The sequence below is a fragment of the Narcine bancroftii genome, chromosome 2 (assembly GCF_036971445.1).
Source record: "Narcine bancroftii isolate sNarBan1 chromosome 2, sNarBan1.hap1, whole genome shotgun sequence".
NCBI classification, from domain to species: Eukaryota; Metazoa; Chordata; class Chondrichthyes; order Torpediniformes; family Narcinidae; genus Narcine; species Narcine bancroftii.
The window spans coordinates 34,023,584-34,044,247 of record NC_091470.1 but is presented as its reverse complement, the minus strand read 5'-3'; the positions used below and the strand labels follow the sequence as shown (position 1 = coordinate 34,044,247).

Below are 20,664 nucleotides of genomic sequence, written 5' to 3'. Positions count from 1 at the left end.
ATAGGTGCAGGAGTACACCATTCAGCCATTTTAGCTTGCACCACCATTCAGTATGATTATGTGACTTCAAGAATCCATACCACTCGATTCCTTCAGCCATAAGGTCCACAACGAAATCCCTTTTTAATATATCTAATTACCTGGTCTCAACACTTGCTGTGCTAGTTCTACAAGTTCAGAACCCTTACTGTTAAAAATGTTTTCCCTCATCTCAGTCCGAAATGGCTCATCCCTGGTCTTCACACTGTGACCCCTTGTTCTGGGCTTCCATAACACAGCAAACATTTCTCCTACATTTAAATTGCATTATTTTTCCAGAATTATATACCCCCTCATTCTTCTAAATTTCAATGAGTACAACCTCTAGTCTATCTTCATATGTCAGTTCTGCCATCCCAGCAACTGGTCTGGAGAACCTTCACTTCACTCTCTCAATAGCAAGAATGTCCCTCCTCAGATTAGGAGACAAAAATTATACACAATGCTCAAGGTGTGGGCTCACCAAGGCCCTATACAAATCCAATGAGCCTCCATACTTCTACATTCAAAATGTCTCATTGTAAATGCCCATCAGCCATTTACTTTTTTCACCACCTGCATTCTGACCTTCAATAACTGATGCACCATAATGCCCACGTTTATCATCACATTTGTCTACATTATACTGTATTTGTCATTCATTTACTGTCTCACTTAATCTGTGCAAGTCACCCTGCAGCCTCTTGTAATCTTCATTTTCATTCACACTGACACGCAGCTTGCTGTCATTTGCAAACTTTGAGATATTATGTACAATTCCTTCCTCTAGATCATATATACATAGTAAATAGCTGGGGTCCTAGTAGCAAATTAATTGTTCAAACTGATATGGTGGTGTCTGACCCAGATTTATTCATTTCCATGCTTGACCACCTGCTCTTTCCTAATACAAGTACATGCCTTTAAAAGTAGCATTTTATGATCAACTTTTGAGGAGTTTTAGCTCAACTTCATTGCACAATTTAAAATGGGAGATAAAAGTAATAAAAATTGATGCACCAATGCTTTGTGCAATGTTGATTTATAGTTGTTCACAAGAAAACATCAGCATGAACTACTTCTTACACATGCATGCAAATAAATGCAGGAAAATATACAAACACCACTTTTATGTGTGGATTTAACAATTAAGAGGAAATTTCCTACCATGGGAAGGTTTCATGATTTTAACAGCAGTAGTCAATCTTAAAATAGTACTAAAAAGGTCCAGATGAACAAATGATCAGACCTTTGCTTTAAATTGATCAAGCAATTCTTCTGATTGTATCTCATTTGAGTACCAACTTTTACCTTGCATACTGAGGTGAATTGCTCTTCGTAGATCTGCTTCTTCATCTTCTGTCTCCATGTGCTGACGACTTAATGACAATGCCTGTTGCAAACTTTCATTCTCATCATCCAATACATTTGTAACTGATTTATTCACATTAATCACTTGTTCCCAGTCATCATTTTGTACCCTTTAAAAAAAAAGGTTTGAAATAACTCACCATTGGAAATGAAAAAAAAACATGCCATTGGCAACTACATATGCAAACACCTAATTCGGTTTCATTCTTAATCATAATTCATAGCCTGTAAATCAGTGTTCTCAAATGTTTTCTTTCCACTCTCATACCACTTTAAGTATTCCCTATGCCATAGGTACTCTTTGATTAGTAAGGGATTGCTTAAGGTGGTAGGAGTGGAAAGAAAAAGTTTTAAAACCATTGTTTTAATCGTACCTAATTGACTCGTTATGTGCACAGTTTCATAACTCCAAAGGAAATGGGCCAATGACAATTTTTCTCAAACAAAACATTTCAGTCACAAGTGGGTCTAGAGCAGTGGTTCTCAACCTTTCCTTCACATTTACATACCACCTTAAGCAATCCTTTACTCATCACAAAGCACTGATGGCATAGGGATTACTTAAAAGTGGTAAGTGAGTGGAAAGAAAAAGGTTGAGAACCACTGCTGTAAATAGAATACAGGATTTTATTTACCACCCAATGGTTAGGTTTTTGTTTACATGTTACAATGGACATTTGCATGTGGTTCTGGAAGATTTCTTATCTCTATGGAAATAGTCCCTACAGGACATGAAGGAAGTAAAGTGTTAAATCAATCAAAATCCATGTTCTTAATTGAACAGCATTAGTCACTGGCAAACAAAAATTATATGATTAGCTAAGTCCAGAAATGATTAACGGGTGTAAATTACTTAAGAAAGAGAAGAGAATTTTAGTCCATAGTACCTGTGATCAGTTCCTGTTTGTTGATTTGTCTCTTCTCCAATTAGCTTTGGTCTCTCATGCTGTACCACTCTCATACGTTTAAGTAACTCATCAGCCTCACACTCTGGTAGTTCTCCTCTCACTACAAATATTGAATAACCTGAAGGATAGACAGTATTCACTCCTTTTATTTCAAACTGACCAATACCAATTTTTGTAAAACCTCAGTTCTATTGCATATAAACACTAACGTCTCCTCAATTGATCCTAATTTACTACATCAACTGTGATGGAATATTATAAAATACCCAGTTGGCAAAGAATAAGAATCACCAACCATTTAAAACAATGGATCAGATTGTTAGAGTAACAACTTAATGATTCATGTTTGATTAAAAGTTACATGTAAACATTAAACATTACACACTTAACAATTGGATATTTTAGAGTGAAATCTCTAGTATCTATGCCACCTGCTAAAAATTCCAAACATCCATTCTATCCATAAAATTTTGATTCTCTATCACCAAAAAAAGGCAAGGAATCGCTTGTGCACATTGGGAAAGCTTTCGCTTTACTTGATATCTTGAAGGAGGGCTCAGGTCCAAAAATTTGATACATCTTTAGCTCCTATGCACATTGCAAGATCTGCTGAGTTCCTCCAGTATTTGTGTTTTGACTTTATGAACCCTAATTAACTTGGGGGCTTTCCAGGTACTAGTGTCTTTTGTCATGTAAAGATCTGCAGTAAACAAGATGTTAACCACATTTCTTTGTTATTCAACTGTTGCGTTTCACAGCAGTCTTCATTTTACAACTGATCAGAAACTTAACTGAATTAATTCTGTGCTTAAAACATTTTGGTCAGCATATGGGTATTCTTCATTAAATGACTCATCTCCTAGCTATCTAACACCTTTCTACAATCTACAAGATAGAAGGCAGTTATTGAATATCTCCACTATGTCTAGATGAATATAGCTGAAGAAGTTCTACACAGTTCAGAGCAAAGAAGCCTGCTAGATTACTACTCAATTCATCACATTAAATGTTCATTCCTAAATGAGTGATGCACAGTTTGCTTTCTTTGAACAAGAACTGGCTGTTAATATAAATACAACCAATATTTCTCCTGCAATCAATAAAATATAGATCCAAATATCTTTGAGCTCTTTGCAGTTTATGGCACATTCCTGGCATGGAACAAATGCTGCATTTACGGTAACTGATTATTTTCCCTGTAAATGTTGATTATGATAAGGAGATAACAGGTTTTCCCATTCATTGACAGCTTAGTGTGAAGCAATTTAATAAATAAAATTTAAAGGGAAATGGAAAATTTCAGGCTGGTACTCTGTTCCAAGGTCAAGTCTGAAGCATTATCTTGAGTCATAGTAAAAATAACTTAATTAACCGTTCAAATAAGCACAGGCAGTGCAGGAAGAGGATAACATTGAAAATATTCCATATCTCAATGTTCATAAAATTCACATGGAAGCAATGAGGAGATAAAAGGTGGAATAGATTAAATTTGCCTTTTGGTTAAGAGTCATTCCAGATTACAGTGGAATGAGATTTTTTTTAATGTCATTATTTTTGAAGAATGATGTTATTTGTTTTATTGCGATAATAGAATGTGATGCATCCAAAAGGGTTCTCTACCTTCAAAATCTCTTGCATACATTAGCTATGAACTTCAATTTTGCTCTATCTTCCTATTTCTCTGTCTAATTTTTTGATATCTTTTGAGCAATAACTTCTTGTTTGTCTGTGCTCCACATCTTAAATGTAATGTTTGTGCTTAAATGATAATTCCAGATCACGAAAACTTTGTTAGTACCTTTAAAACTTTACAAAAGATCATTTCAACCAGTTGATGAATAACGGGTCTTTTACTACATATAAATATATAATCAAATGAAAATTTTAATTTTGTTAGAAAGTTCATTAAAATAAATGAGTGCGTCTTCATTTATGGAAGCAATGTAAAACTGAGCAATAATTTGCATGACACCATTTTCCTTTTTAAAAAAATTATTTGCAGTTTTCTGGGAAATTGGCAAAGCCAGTATTTAATAAACATGCTTTAATGCCCTGTGGAAGTCAAACCAATTTCTTGAAATCCTTTTCCCCATCCAGTAAACTCCCAGAGTGCTATTTGGTAAGGAGTCTGAGAATTAATTCTTGTGGTGATGAAGGAACAGTGTTATAATTCCAAGTCAGGATGGTATGAGAAATTTGCAGGTGGCAATATTCCCTTGTCCCTGCTACCTTCATGTTACCAGGTGGCAGAATCACTATTTTAGATGGTGTTGTTCAAGTCGCCACAGGAAGTTTCTGGAGAACATTCTATAGGTGAAACGTACTACTGCCAGACTGTGCTAGCCTTGGAGAGGTGAATGTACAGCATTACAGTAGGATGTCAGTACTATACTTTATCCAGGATAGTCTCCAGTTCAAGTGTTATCAAAGTGGATAACACTTGTTTTTAGAAATCATGAGGTGAGTACAGTGAAATTGACTATTGCCTGTAAAATGGTTAGGAGCAATGTGATCTTAAATTTTATTGAGCGAGAATTAAGAACGTTAAAACATTATGTGATGGGTTTGATGAATGCAGTTCAAAAATAGTCTAGATCAGGGGTGTCAAACTCAAATTCACGGAGGGCCAAAATTAAAAACTTGGACTAAGTCGAGGGCCATACTAAATATTTATTGAAAATTTTCAACAACATCTGCATGTTTTCTCTTCTTTCAACATATGTAATGTTAAACTTTTTCTTATTAAAATAAATGTTTAATAATAGTTTTGGATAAACTCTTTCCAGAAGCATTAACAAATGAGAAATAAAATATTCAATAAATAATATTTCTCTATAGAGGATTTGTCAAATGTTGCTAGTGTGCTGTCGAATAGTAAAATCTGAGGGCTATTGAGAATGTGGGAGAATAACATGATTCCTGAAACAATCAAATGGGTGACTGATTGTGGGCATGAACTCTAGCAGGGTTATTTACCATGCCCTTTTTCCATTGGTACAGATATCCTTTGATTTACACACTTTTCAAGTTTTATGCCTAATGAGCTTGTATCCAGCTGCAGGACCATTTTTAACCAGGAATATATTTATCACTGTGACATGAAACTATTGGAAGATTGTTTTATCCTGAGATTAAAGTTCATAATCCTTACTCAGGCCGGTGTGCGGGAGGGCGGGGTTTGCGGGCAATCGGGTTGGACAACGACAGTGCGGGGGCATCGGCTCTCGCTGCAGGGCGGCATCTCGGCGGATCAGCGGCCCCGTCACCGTGAGTCGCGGGTCGGCCTGCGGCAGGGAGGGGGAGTGGGCAACGGTCCTGGCGAGGTCAGGCCCGAGGCCTCCGGTTCCGGGCACTGGGAAGCGGCCTTGGCTTCCCCTGACACCGGCCAGGCTGCGCTGCGGTGGGGAGGCGGGCGGGGGGACACGACAGTGCGGGGACATCTCGGCGGATCAGCGGCCCCGTCACCGTGAGTCGCAGGTCGGCCTTCGGCAGGGAGGTGGAGTGGGCAACGGTCCTGGCGAGGTCAGGCCCGAGGCCTCCGGTTCCGGGCACTGGGAAGCGGCCTTGGCTTCCCCTGACACCGGCCAGGCCCCAAAACCAGACTCCAAGGTGAGACCCTGCAACGTAAACAGAGGAGGTAGGGGCGATTAGCAGGCTGACGCCAATGCATTCTGGGATTTGTTGTATTACTGTGCATGCGCTATACTGGCGCGGCAGCCAGCGGGCCACCTCTAATACATTTTTGAAATGATCTTGCGGGCCAAATATAATTATATTGCGGGCCAAATTTGGCCCGCGGGCCAGAGTTTGACATGTGTGGTCTAGATGCTCCATACCACACAGGACTTAACAGTCCATGTGACAGGGACCCTATCCATAATCATTCGCTTATTCCACCATTGATACAAAGTAGCAACAGTTTGTATCATCTGGAGGATGCCTCACAGTAATTCACCAAGACTCCTCAAATGAGGTTAAGGAGGGAAAGGCTACTGGCTCCCACGCTGACAACAATTTACAGGAGTACAATTGAGAATATCTTGTCTGGCTGCATCATTGTAGGGTATGACAGCTGCAAAACATTGGACTCAAAGTCAATACAAAGGGGTTTAAAACAGTTGAGAAGATCACTAGAATCTCCCTTTCCTCTATTGACAGCATTCACTGGGAGCGTTGCTTAAATAGGACTCAAAGAATTAGCGAGAATCCCTACCATCCATCTCATAGGATCTTTGACCTATACCATCAGGAAGGAGGTACTGGAGCATCAGAATGAATGATATGGTTGTACAGGGGACACAGCAGTTAGTGCAATGCTATTACAGTGACAGCGACCTGGATTCAAATCCCACGCTATCTCAAAGGAGTTTGAATGTTCTTCCCGTGACTGCCTGGAGTTTCCTCTGGGTGTTTCGGTTTCCAAAGGCGTACAGGATCAGTAGGTTATTTGGTGACATGGATGTATTTGGCCAGCAAGGGATCATGGGCTGGAAGGACTTGTTAATGTGCTGTATCTCGAAATTTAAAAAAAAATCAAAATTAAAACCAGGACTTCCAGGCTGGGAAATAGCTTCTTCCCGCAGTCTCTGAGATTGATGAACGGCATCCTGTAACCCTGTCTCTTATAATGAAAATTATTCTGAAATATTTATACACATTTATATATTTTTTGTTTATATGTGCTTATTATGTATGTGCTCTGTGGCCCAGAGAAACACTCTGGACCATGGTGTCCAGTCAAATGATAATAAACTTGAACTTGAAAAACATGCAAACGGCACCCTTCTGGAAGTTGCCCTCCAAGCCACACACCATCCAGCTCATCAACAGTTTTGGAATGGGCAATTAAATTTTGGCTCAGCCTGTGAACCCTATAATCCCTTGAATGAATAAAAAAATTAAACCCAGAAGTAAAAACAGCCCATTAAGGTCTGCTCCAATGTTGAGCAAGATCATGTTGTTAAATAAAAACAGCTGCCATAATCTTTTCCACATTGATTCTCATGTCCTATAATTCCATTGGTGTCCAATAATTTTAGCTTCAATGCACTCACCCACTAGGATAGGGAATTCCAAAGTTTTAAAGACCTTCAAACAAAGATATCTTATTTTGCACTTCGAGTGCCTTAAATACCCAACCACTTATTGTATTAAGCTCTAAACTTCTAGATTTTTTCAGAATACTTCTCAACATCTATAAAGTAAATGCCTCTCACTAAGGTTAATAAACTAATTTTTGATGATTTGGAGGTGGAAGGGTTCTAAGAGGATTGAAGATTGTTTTGAGGATGTGAGATGTATACATTTGAAAGAATGAGGGAAAGATAATATTTTATTTTGTTATCACCAAGTTAAAGCTTTCTTATTTGCCAAAATAGGTCCTACTTTGTTACCTAATCAATCTGAATTAGAATTATTGATTTGTAATACTATTGTAAATAAATTTATTTCAGTCATTTTTTAACTTACTTCAAATTAAGGCCTTCAAAACTCAGGTGCATACATCTAGATTAAGATGGGAAATAGATTTAAATACTCAAGTAAGTGAAAAGGATTGAATAGTTATGTAAGAAGAATATGACTAAACTTTGAAATGTATGATATATGTTAGTTCAATATAATTTTTTACATCAATTATATTTGACTCCACAAAAATTAAATAGATTAAATCCTGCTGTTTCAGATTTACATTTTAGGTGTAGATTTGAGGTTGCAACTTTTTTTTAAATTCAACTTGGCAATATTCTAAAGATAGACAATTTTGGTTAAGGGTAGGTAATTTTTTTGGAACAAATTATGGGGATCAAATTCCCACAGGACTTGAGGTTATTTTTATTGAGTAATATTATAAGACCAAAATTAAAATTAAATAGTTATCAAATTTAATTTGGGTTAATTGCTTTAGTAGTTTCTAGGAAATGTATAGCAATATCATGGAAGTAAAAAATAGATTTAGGCATGAAAAGATGGCACACAGAACTTTGTAGTTGTATACCATTAGAGAAAATTACTTAAAATTTGCGAGATAAATGCGCTTTTTGGAAAATATGAAGCCTATATTTACAAAATTTTGGTTTACATGTTATGAGTGACCCTCTGAAGACCTCAAAGACCTCATTTCTTGGTAACCTTCAATAGACCTTATTGCATAAATGTTTTATTTTCTTGGAATTCTCTGGTTTTTCTTCTTTCTTTTCTTTTTTCTTACTTTAGGGGTGGGGGAATTGGGAGGTGGGTTGAGGGGCATGGGAGGATATATACCACATATATAACATCTTTTGAAATAATTTAGAATTGGATGTAATGTAATTATTATTGAGGTTTAAAATTTATAAAGTATTCAAAAAAAAGTAGGGTTAACAAAACAGTTAGTGCAATGCTTACAGCGCCATTGAACCGGGTTCGAATCTGGCGCTGTCCGAAAGGAGTTTTTATGTTCTCCCCTTGACCTGCGTGGGTTTCCTTTGGATGCCCCGGTTTCTGCCCTCCCTCGAGAAACATACAGGGTTTGTATATTAATTGGTGTTTTTAGGTGGCATGGACTCATGGGTCAAATAGGCCTGTTACTGTGCTTTATCTCTAAATTTCAAAAAAATAGAATATTGAAATCTAGTTTCAAAGAGATCACATCTCATATTGCTGAATTATAGAGAACATTGACTACAATTTCACATTTCTTCACCCATGAATCTACCCATTCTGCACCACCTAAAAAAAAAATCATGACTATCTTTCCTCCAGTTCGGAGACTTAAACTGGCTTGTGAAATTGTGAAATCCTGAACAATTGCAGCTAGATCTCCTTACCTTCATGTTCCAAGCTCCTTGCATCAAAGGCTAATCTACAATTTTCTTTATTCATATTAAAAGTAAAATAATTTTCAGGGATATTGAACAAGGGATACCTTCTTGCTGTAATTGAGCCAGGAAGAGGGCGAGGTAGGTGTTGGAGATCAACTCTGGACCCGTCAATAAAGAATTCAGGTTAAACCACTAACCAGAAAAGAAAGCATCAGTTATTCTTTACATCTATAACATATTTATTGGAGAGATGCATAATCTTCACATTAACTTATTTTAAAAATTTATCCATTATTCCTTAAACTTCTGCCAGAAAATACATAAAGTGTGCCACGCCACCTAGAGGTAAACTGACATTTTGTTAATTTAGATTTAAATTGGCTAAATCTTTAAAAGCAGTTTTAACCTAATATTTTTTGTTTTGTTTTTAAAGTTTTTGAATATTGGTAAGTGATTTCTAATTATTTTAATGAATTTACCAGTTTAGGCAAAATCAGGAGAATAGTTCAACCAGCTGTATTTCATTCTGACTCCTCTCTAATGATGTTAAATGTCGGAGGTTCTCCATGACTAAGGATCAGGTTTGGGGTAGGGGGTAAAGGAATGAAAATTGCACAAGTTCACACTTTGTTTAGTGGTCAGAGGCTTTTTGCTGACCTCAAAATCTACACCATTGACTTCCAAACCCTACAATAATAGGAGAAACAAAGTGCAGTTACAACTATCAAAACCAGCTCAGCAGATGGAGACCAAACACAAAATGTTTTTAATGGATTGAATGTTTCACCATGCAGAAAATCTGTCTTCTGAGGAAGCAGGAAATTTGATTTTATCCTTTTTTTTTTAAAAAAAAATTATAAATGTATGACTTCAAGCATCTATATAAAGCTCAGTGTGTTTAAAACAAAAATAAAATTCCATCCTTGTTTAAAGAGATACCATTTAAAAATATTGCATACTCTGCTTTTAGGACACATAATTGAGAATAATATTGAAGCAATGCAGAAGAGTAAAGAAACTCAATTTACAAAAACTTTATTTAAAAAAGTTAGGGAGCCAATATCAGATTGTGAAACATGGGTAAATGCAGACTGATCTCCAAAGGGGCATTAGAATAGACAATAGAAGTGTGGCTCTTGATAGTAACAGAAATCAGATGGAAGGGCCGGGAAAGGGTTCAAGCAATAGAATGAGAAATTCGATATTGAAGCATTTGAGAACAGATGGTCAGGAAGAAAGGGAAAAACAAGATAGGATAAAGCTGCAGATTTTGTAAATGAAGTTGATGAAGAGGGTGTAAGATTTCATAGGCAAATAAAATATTGCAATGGTTAATTCTGAGAGGTGCAAGGCACAAGGGTTTCAGTAGCTGAGTTAAAAGTGGTTTCAGGTGATCTGTAATGATGAGGACAAGAGGAGTCAAGAGATTCAGCTCACAATCCAGTAAATCATCCAATTTGTAATCTGGTTCAATTTGAAACAGTGGCCTGGGAGGCAGATGAAATTATTGGCAAGCCATGGAACAGAACTTATAATGCAGACCAAATGATTTTGGTCCACTCAGATAGCTACATCTTATTCAAGACAAGATAGCAGTCAATAAGTCTGACTGGCTGGGACAAAAAGTATAATGGTACATGTGGTCCCATCAGCAAAAACAGATGAAGTCGCAAAGTCATGAAGAAGATACCAAGGATTTTTAACTCTTGACAAGCACAAGGACAATTCTTAATTAGTAAATGGCAGGTCCTGGGAGAGTGTTGTAGAATAGAGGGACAAAGAAATACAAATACTAATTCCATGAAAATGATGACATAGGCAGACATGGTAATGAAGGTGGCATTTGGCATACTTGCCTTCATCAATATGGACACTGAGTACAAGAGCATGCTGCAGCTGTTCAAGACTTTGGGGAGACCACAAATGGAGTATTATGCACCATTCTGGATACCCAGCTGTAGGAACGATATCATTTAAGTGGAAAGGATGCAGAGAAGATTCAGAAGATTATTACTATGGCTGGTGGACTTGAATTATTGTATAAGAAGCTGGATAGACTGAGAACATGGAATGCTGAGGCTTAATAAAATCATGAGGGCATAGATAAGATAAATTGTCAGGTTTCCCCCCACCCCCAGGATAGGGGAATCTAAAAAGAGGGAACGTAGATTTGTGGTGAGAGGAGAAAGATTTAAAATGGACCGATGTGCACCTTTTTCACAAACAGGGTGGTGGAAGTACAGAAGAAATGGTGACGGTGGGAACAATTTTCAAAACTTCACGATTTTTAGACAAATACCTATATAGATAAAAAAGGTTTAGAGGGATATGGGCTGAATGCAGTTAAGTAGAAGTAGCCTGGGTAAATAACTTGGTCAAAACACACAGTAAATGCTGGTGGAACTCAGCTGGTCTCACAGAATCCATAGAAAGTAAGGATATATTACTGATTTCTAGCCTGAGCCCTTCTTCAAGGTACAAGTAAAAAGCAGACAGGCATCAGAATAAATTATGAGAAAAAGGGGGAAGAATGGGAGGGGGAGAAGTCCAGGCCAACAAACAAAAGGTGCTAATTGAATTTGATAAGATGAAAGGTGAGAATTGATTTTTGCTCTGTGAAAGGAGATAGGGAAAAGAGAGAGAAACAGAACTGGAGGAAAGGAGACTGGGGAGGGAGGGGAAGGTCTAAAGGAAACCAGAAAAGTTGATGTTAATAGCATCTGGTTGGAGGGTGCACAGTCAGAAGATGGTGTTGCTCCTCCAATTTGCACGTTGCCTTGGTCTAGCATTAGATGAGACCATGGACAGGCATGTCAGCAAGGGAGCGGGATGGGAAATTAAAATGGGAGCTTGGTCAGCATGGATACGTTGGACTGAGGGACCTGTTTTCAGCCATTCTCAACCTTTTTTAGGTTATGGCCTGGCCACCTTAGGACTCTGCTCAAAGTTTATGGGCCCCCCTTCCTTGTCAAGTTTGATTTTTTTTTAACCGTACTTCTACCAATTAAATACAAAAATGATTATTTTATGATTACAGACCATGTGCTGTGCCCCCAGAAGGGCAGTCTGGCCCCCGTTGAGAATGGCTGCTTATTAAGGATAGATGATCTGGGATAGGAAGGAGGAAATTCAGAACTAATCCATCAAGGACAAGAGAGATGGAAAGATCCTTGCTAGTGTTACTATTGTTTGGTTCCTTTTGTATTCATTTGATTTTAGCCTGGACCTCAGGAAAGTGTTGAAATACTGTACCTGTGATTCATTGTGTAAAAGGCTGCAGAGATACAATGTCATTGTTTATCAGCTTGATTATCACTAATATCACCATGTTGATGATGTAGGGAGTGAGAAACCCATTCAGCCAAAAAAAAAGACCATCTGCTGAACATAAACTGCATTTTTGTAGCAGTAGTTTAAAGTATTGCATCTTCACAAAAAACACTTTCTTTTCTCTCCAGTTGATGTTAATTAAATGCAGATTCATGAAGTAGCGGTAACTAACTGTAGCAAGTCTAAAAATTTGTTAGTGGAAAACTGAAAATTCTTGCTATCAAATAGATGTGAAACAATCATGAAAAATATTGGAAAAAATTATAAAAGGAATGCTTGAATTTTCTCACATTTGAAGGTGTGATTTTAAATTCCATACCAATTCTTTAACATTAAAGAGTAAACTACCTGATTTCCTAATTTTCGTACTGTAAACCAATGTTCTTTGTAGTTGCATATAAATGCCCTTTCAATTCTGTGGAAACAACAAACATGTGGATAGACCTTAAACTGTTTCACAAGGAATTTGATGAAAAAAACAATTTAATTTTTCAAAATGTCTAATTCCAAACAAAATGGTCACTATTTATTTGTGACTGTTTTAAGAGAATAATTTGACAAAATGAGTCCAAAATCTGAAAATTAAAATTAAGATCCACAGAAACAGTAATTACAATTTCAATTAAAAAAAACAATGAAAGCACACTGTATTTATATATAACGTGTCTTACACTGGATCAATCCTTAATCGCTGATATTCTGGGCTGTTGAAGAGGGTAATCTCTAAACCCCAGACTCTCAAGGCACTACTAATCACCTGCAGAAATAAAATTTCTTTGAAAGCTCTTTGAATTTTACAGAAATACAATGGACCCATTTAAAATACATAATTACATTAGCAATATTTTTCATGCAAAATACTATGCTTTAAAAGACAGTACTCAACAAACTTCTATTGGTTTCATATTTTTGGAGCTTCCCTTCCAAAATTCAATTTGGATTATAGTCTGTGCGGTTTTCTCTGTGGAAATGACATTGTCTTGCATGACCATTCTGTAAATAGTTTGATCAATGGGGTTTTGTTTCTTAATGCAAGAATAGTGCAAGTTCAAATTTCCCAAATACTACTTTGATACTATTTTGCAAACTTGTGTGAGCTCCCTTTAATCTGTTTTTGAGTACACAAGAATAGTATGTACTATTGTGTTTGGTAAATAAGTTTGATACTTTAAATTACAACAAAAGATTTACCTTAATCCTGACATTTTCAACTGACTCAAATTTGCCACAAACCTTGATGGAAAAGGATTCCTCAGCAGTGTATTCTGCATTTCATATTTGGTCTTCTTGTTTTATTATACAGGTATTCCTCTGCTTTTTGAAACTTTGTCTTATGAAAGATCTACATTAGAACCGGTTTTCGCTAATCTGAGCAAAAAGTCACAGAAGGGCTTTCAGTTGCTGCGGCCAGACTCGGGGTGGTAGCAATGAGCAAAACAAACAGTGACAAGGCTTAATAAGTTGAGCACAAAAGGGAGGAGGAGGAGGAGGAAGAGGACAGAGCAAGGGAGGTACTGAGCGCAGGGAGCTCAGTGTGTTGGGGGGGAGGAGGAGGTCTGGGGTGAAAGGAGTCGGCCCCAGGAGAGATGCCCACAGGCAGCACCAGCTGAGGAATAAGAGGCTAGAGGTGAGAAGCAGTGAGTGGGCAAGGGAGAAGAAAAAGGTGTGTGTGTATAAAGCCACTGCATTAGATGAATCCAGTATGATTTGATAGGTTATTTTTGGGGTCTGAGAATGCTCAAAAAATTTTCCCACATAAATTTATGGTAATTTCTTCTTCACTTCACACCATTTCGGCTTCAGTTTCATAGGAACACTCTACATTTGCATAGCAGAGGATACCTGTATACACACTCACACTTGTGAGTGAATATATGCAGATGACACTTTAGCAATGGCATTTTTGTCCACCCGAGTTTAGTAGATAATTAAGTGTTAACCACATTGATCACATATTGACAAAAAGGGTAAGAATGACATGAATAAACAGATGGATTTGTCAAACAATTCAATCTTTTCGTGGTTAATGTCACCATGAAAGCACTAGATTTTAAATATTAAATTGTAGATTTTTACTTTATTAGTTTTATTTGGGGGGGGAATATGGATGGCACAGGTAATTATTGCCCATCTTTAATAGCACTAGAGAAGGAAGTGAACTATCTTCTTGAACCATTGCAATAATTTTGGTAAACTTCCAACTCAACAACCAATGTTGTTGGAGGGAAGTTCCAAACTTTAGGCCCAGTAATGTTGTAAGACTTTAAGTTAAAATGACATGCAACTCAGAGTGGAATATGTAGGGGGTGGTAAAGATTCTTTCATATTTTAGGGTGAACATCAAAACTAGGAAACACCAAGTCACCATCCATTTGACAATCAAATTTTAAAGTCCAGAACTATTAAAATTCAATTACATAGCTTGATCTTTCTGACTCCAATCAAAAGAGGATTTAGAAACAATGCAAGAGAGAATAAGGAAAAGGGACACCACTTTTATGTCACTTTGTTACAAAAGGTTCAAAGGGTTATATATATCTAGTTTAGAAGTGATAGTTCATATACTAGTTAGTGAATTGGTTAAATATCACACCTATAGAATCAATGTACAATGTTTACCAGATTGGTAGTTTACATGATGTAATGATAAAACTATTTGGAAGGAAGAGTTAATTTAAAATTGTGAAGATTAGATTACTGTCATGACAAATCATCATTTTCCAGAGCTTTGGTTGATTACCTGCAAAATTGAGAGAATTAACTAGAATTTTTCTGACAATGACTCAAGATGGATGGTTGAAGAGTAGTGCAATGACATAGAATTTCATAGAATCACAGAGCAAAGAAACAGGCTCTTTCCATGCAAATTTCGATGATTATCAATGTTAATCTCATTTGCCTGAATTTGACTCTTTCAACAAATTGAGGGTAGGAAGAGCAAGGCGATGAACTCAGTGGCCTTTTACTGTCCTAATTATAACAAATGAGGTTTTCAAACAGTTCATTTTGAAATCTTCACTGAAATCAGCTACAGAACACCTGAGTGGTCAAAGGACAACTGTGACAGGGTCATGAGAAGAACTGCGGTAATAAATTGGTATCTATTGCTGACAACGATTTCAGAAAAATTCAAGTAGACTCCCAAACTACAATATACAAATGACTGGTTGAACCACATGGCCATGAAGGAGTCACAAGATTGATCATGGACTGATGAGCTCAATGCAAAATAATCAGCTATTAATAGCAAAGTGATGTAACTGGGGAAAAATACATATGAACGCCGGGTATACAAGTTAGAAAATGGAACAAAACATTTTATAACTCCTCTGCTTTAATTCTAAAGAAACAGGTCTAAATGTTCCATCATTATTAGAAAAACAATCAAGTTTTCAACTGCTCAAATTTAGATTATTTTCAAATTTATCAATTTAAAGGCAAAAACAAAATTTGATATTGCAGTTGGTTTGTTTCATTCATAATGGCATCTTAACTTTATGCAGGCTAATCTATTATATTAATGTAGTTTTAAAATTTTTTACTAAAGTAAACAGAAATAATATATATTGCTCTTCCAAGCACAAATTCAATATACTTTGAGAATAACAGAATTGTTAGTGTTATCAAATGGACAATGCCGAAAGAAAAGCCAGAAAATACAGGTTGAACCTCTTTAATCCGGTGATGTTGGGACCTGGCCACTGCCGGACCACAGAAAATGCTGGAAAACAGAAATTGATCCCTAAGGGAACTCCCTATGTAAAGATATTAAAGGTTGAACAAAGCTTAAAACAGGAAATACCGTGGGGAGGCATGGTTAGCGTAGCAGTTAGTGCAATGCCTTTACAGTGCCAGCCATCGGGACCGCTGCTCGAGTCCCACACTATCTGTAAGGGGTTTGTACAAACGGTGGCGGATTCAACCTTTTTTTTAATATAGCACCAGCGATCAGGACTAGGGTTCAAGTTCTGCAATACCCGCAAGGAGTTTGTAAACAGGTATGCTCTGCTTAACATCCGCGATACGTTCTGTGAAATTAGAAGTTATGAGATGTGGATGTTGTGCAAACATCATATTATATACTTATCAAACTGTAGTGTACCTGTATACCTTTTATTTGTAAGTAGGGATCAGAGTGGGGACCGACAAGGGGCTGTGGGGAGAGAGCAGGGCAGTGGCATCAGTGTGGGGACCGACATGGGTCTGCGGGGAGAGATCGAGGCAGAGGGATCAGTGTGGGGACCGAAAAGGGGCTGTTGGGAGAGATTGAGACTGTGGGATCAGTGTGGGGACCAACATAGGTCTGTGGGGAGAGATCGAGGCAGTGGGATCAGTGTGGGGACCGACCTGGGGCTGTGGGGAGAGGGCAGGGCAGTGGGATCAGTATGAAGACCGACGTGGGGCTGTGGGGAGAGATCGAGGCAGTGGTATCAGTGTGGAGACTGACAAGGGGCTGTGGGGAGAGAGCAGGACAGAGGGAACGGTGTGGGAACCAAGACAGGGCTGTGGGGAGAGAGCGGGGCAGTCGGATCAATTTGGGTATATAATATACAATTTCCTATAGCTATCGGTCACCTTTTCTAAATTGCTGTGGACTGAATAATTATGGGACCTCAAACGTACGTGCGGAGCATGTTGCCTGAATGGACATTAAGCGGCACATACCTAAATATGCCAGTCCATGGGAGTTGCTGGATAAGAGAGGTACAACCTATAGTAGGTTAAAATATTTATGCAAAAGCTTTTCAATTGTTTACTATAATTCAGATATTTTCTGCAGACACCATCTAATTTATCTTTAATTATCCTTGTTCACAAAGCATTCAACAGATCCAGCCAACTGTAAAATAGCCTATCATTGCAAAAGAAAATGTATTCATAATGGTCAAATAAACTGATTTTTTACTTTGTCAAGTTGGAAACAAAAAAAAACTCAACCATAAAATACAGTACAACTCCAATTATCAAAAATCGGATTATCCAAAAATCCTCAGTTAACAGAAATTTTTTGGACCTGGAAATGATGTCTGTTCTGTTCCAAAAATTTTTTTGGACAATTGAGGATTTCAGAAAAATCAGAACTCCTCACTAATCTGAAAAATTCTGAAGCCAAAATGATGTCATTTCACCTCCTAAAAAGTTTGGATAAATGAGGATATCTAAAACAATCAGAAGCCCTCAGTTATCCGAAATTTTTAAGGAGGCAAACTGACATTAGTGGTTGAAAAATTATTTGAAATAATCTCGTAGTAGAATTTCAAGTTTTTGGTGTTGGATTTATTTTGTTCAGGTTGTTTTCTGGTGAGAATTAAACATTATTTCATGCTTCCCTTGTTGTTTGTTGTTGTTTAAACATTCTTGCAAGTGATTTGTTATAGTCCTTACCATTTTGGATAATCGGAGTTGTACTCTAGCATACAACAACAAAAAAATATTGGAAACACCTAGCAGGTTAGGTAGCATCTGTGGAAAGAGAAATAAGGCCACATCCAACTCCCCTTTGAATAAATCTAATAAAGTGGCCTCAACAACTTTCTGAGGTAGGAACTCTGTTTATAAGTTTGAGAGAAAAAGTTTCCTCTCATACATCTAACCTGACTTGTCCTGTCAGAATGTTATGTACCTCAATGGCATCCTCTCATTCTTCTCAATTCCAATGTGCATATCCTTAGCCTATCCAATCTTCCTTCACACGTCAGCCCTTCAATTCCAGGAAATAGTCTGGTAAATACTTGTTGCATCTTTGTCTTAGTAAAGTTTTTCTAAAAATCTTAAAAACAAAGGAGGCTTGGCACTACCTAATTTTAGATTTTCCTATTGGGCAGCAAATATTAGATGAATCATATTTTGGATTCATTACAAGGACAGAATGGACACCAAATAGGATTAATTTACAAATTAATTGTGCTAAAAAATATTCTCTTATTTCAATACTTGGAGCATCATTACCTTTTTCAGCTTCTAAGTTAACCAATGATTTTGTTGTTAAACATATTTTGAGAATCTGGTTTCAATTTAGAAAATCTTTTGGATATCGTAGTTTTTTACTTGCTAGCTCTATATTATTTAATGATTTTTTTTTCTCACCTTTCTGTGCAAGACTCGACTTTAAGTGAATGGTTTAAGTTGGGTATCCAGTCCTTTAAAGTTTTATTTATTGATAACAATTTACCTTCATTTGAACAATTATCTTAGAAATTCAAACTACCAAAGCACTACTACCTTAGATACCTACAAATTAGGAGGTTTTTTTAAAAAAAATTCTTTATTGTTGAGACTTCTTCAGGATATTTATATAAATACTATAAGGATGATTTACAAATTTAAACTGAATTTAAAAAAAATCAGCTATATTTGATTTATTATTAAAGTCTGGGGTCAATTCCCTAGATATTCATCTTACATTTTTGGATATTACGTGGGATTCTATTTTAAAAATATTAAATTCTTTTTGTGCCCGCCACTCACTTTTACAATTCAATTGGCTAAATTTTATTCCAACACTTCTTTGCAATGTGACAGGAGCAGGACTGTTACCCATGCTCTGGTCTTGTACTTCTCTTTCCCTTTTTTGGGAAGATAGTTTTTGTACCTTATCTTTAGTTTTTAATGTAAAATTGAGACCAAATCCCTTAATTGCCCTGTTTGGATTAACTAAAATAACTGACTTGAATTTAACAGTCTCTCAATCCCATGTTATCTCATTTGCTTCCCTTATTGCTAGATGTTTTAATACTGATGAAATGGAAATGGCTGCCCCTCAATAGCTATCCGATATGATGGAATGTTTAACTTTGGGAAAAAAAATCAGATGCTCTGCCAATGTAATTTTTTTAATTTATGGGGTACTTTTATTAATTATTTTCATAATTTATAAGATCATTCAGATATTGTTTTGTGATTTTAGTCTTTTCTATATGGTAGCAAATATATGCAACTACCAACAACTCCAGAAGGGATGGGGTAGATAGTGTCTTTTTTGTCTTTTTCAATTAGCCATTTTAGATTTGTTCAAATTTGTCTTTCTTTTAGTCTGTTTGCTAAAGTACTTTGTTGAGATAGTGATTCTCTACATATAATTACTATACCTGTATATTCCTTTTTATGTGCTTTCTCTGTTTAATGGCTTTTACTTGTTTATTATTATTTGAAAGCCTGATAAAAAATATTTAAAAAGGAAACCTAAAGAGATGTATCCCACATTGCTATGGGAGGCAAGGAAGGAGATTGCAGGGCCCTGGCAGCAACTTAAAATGCTCATTGGCCATCATTGATGAGTAAATGTGCTTCTTTATTCAGAAAGAGCAGTAGAAATGTCAGGTAATTACAGGTCTGGGAAACAAATTCTATATGACAAGATTAATCCACAAATGGAAAGGAGGGGATGAATTAAAGATAGTAGTATGTCTACGGAATTTAATTTTTCTAAGTAACAAAATGCATGGACAAGAGCATACAGATGCCAAAAACTACACTGACTCCTGTAGGAACTTTGACTAGGTGCCACATAGCAATGTCATCCAGAAGACCCCCAAGTTGGCAGATATTCTCACAGCATTTAAGAAGCATCTATCAAAGCAAAGAAAGTTATTGGGTTTGGAAAGATGAGTGCTTGATAGACATCACAGATATCATGGTTTCAAGTACCTGTTACTGTGCTTCTTGACAATAAGCAGTGGGGAAGGATTTTTCTGTTGTGACTGAAAAACCTATGAAATTTGCATACTCTGGTATACTCAAGACTTTGGATGCAATTCCTATTAACACACTATAAAATTACTTTTAAAAAGTTACACAGTAGAAAATACATTTTACCAGTATATTTTGAGGAAATGCAGGAAGCTCAGCCTTGGTGAACTTCAAAAGATTGTAAGAAGCGGGGCCCTGGTATTTTAAATTGAATTCAGAAAACCCAGTAAGTTAGAAGCTGAATCTTAAAGAGTTTTCCAAAGAATCATGAAGCAGACCATTGTAATCTTACTGTAATTAAACAGGTATTGGTGCTAGAATCCTTGTATCCATTAACAATTTGGAAAGAATGAAGAAGGTGTGATTAGTTGGTTCACAATTAACAAGAATTGTTGTTAATAATGAGAAATGTTTTCACAGGCTACATAATGATCAGTAGGTTAGATGAGCAGAGCAATGGCACTTGGAATTTAATCCTGATAAATGCAAGGTGATGCAGTTTGGCTCGATCAAAAGGGTAGGGCATACACAATGAATGGTTGGGGTCG

General features: G+C 36.7%; 1 protein-coding gene across 1 annotated transcript in view; it reads right to left on the bottom strand.

The window, feature by feature from the left end:
- Nucleotides 1-20,664, bottom strand: part of atxn3 (ataxin 3) — a 46,360-nt gene that overhangs the window by 17,087 nt on the left and 8,609 nt on the right. Inside the window, exons 4-8 of the mRNA XM_069916232.1 lie at nt 13,099-13,184; nt 12,776-12,842; nt 9,202-9,289; nt 2,277-2,415; nt 1,330-1,499 (exon numbers count right to left, since the gene is read on the bottom strand). Coding sequence (XP_069772333.1) covers nt 1,330-1,499; nt 2,277-2,415; nt 9,202-9,289; nt 12,776-12,842; nt 13,099-13,184 — 550 coding nt within the window. The remainder of the gene's footprint in view (nt 1-1,329; nt 1,500-2,276; nt 2,416-9,201; nt 9,290-12,775; nt 12,843-13,098; nt 13,185-20,664) is intronic.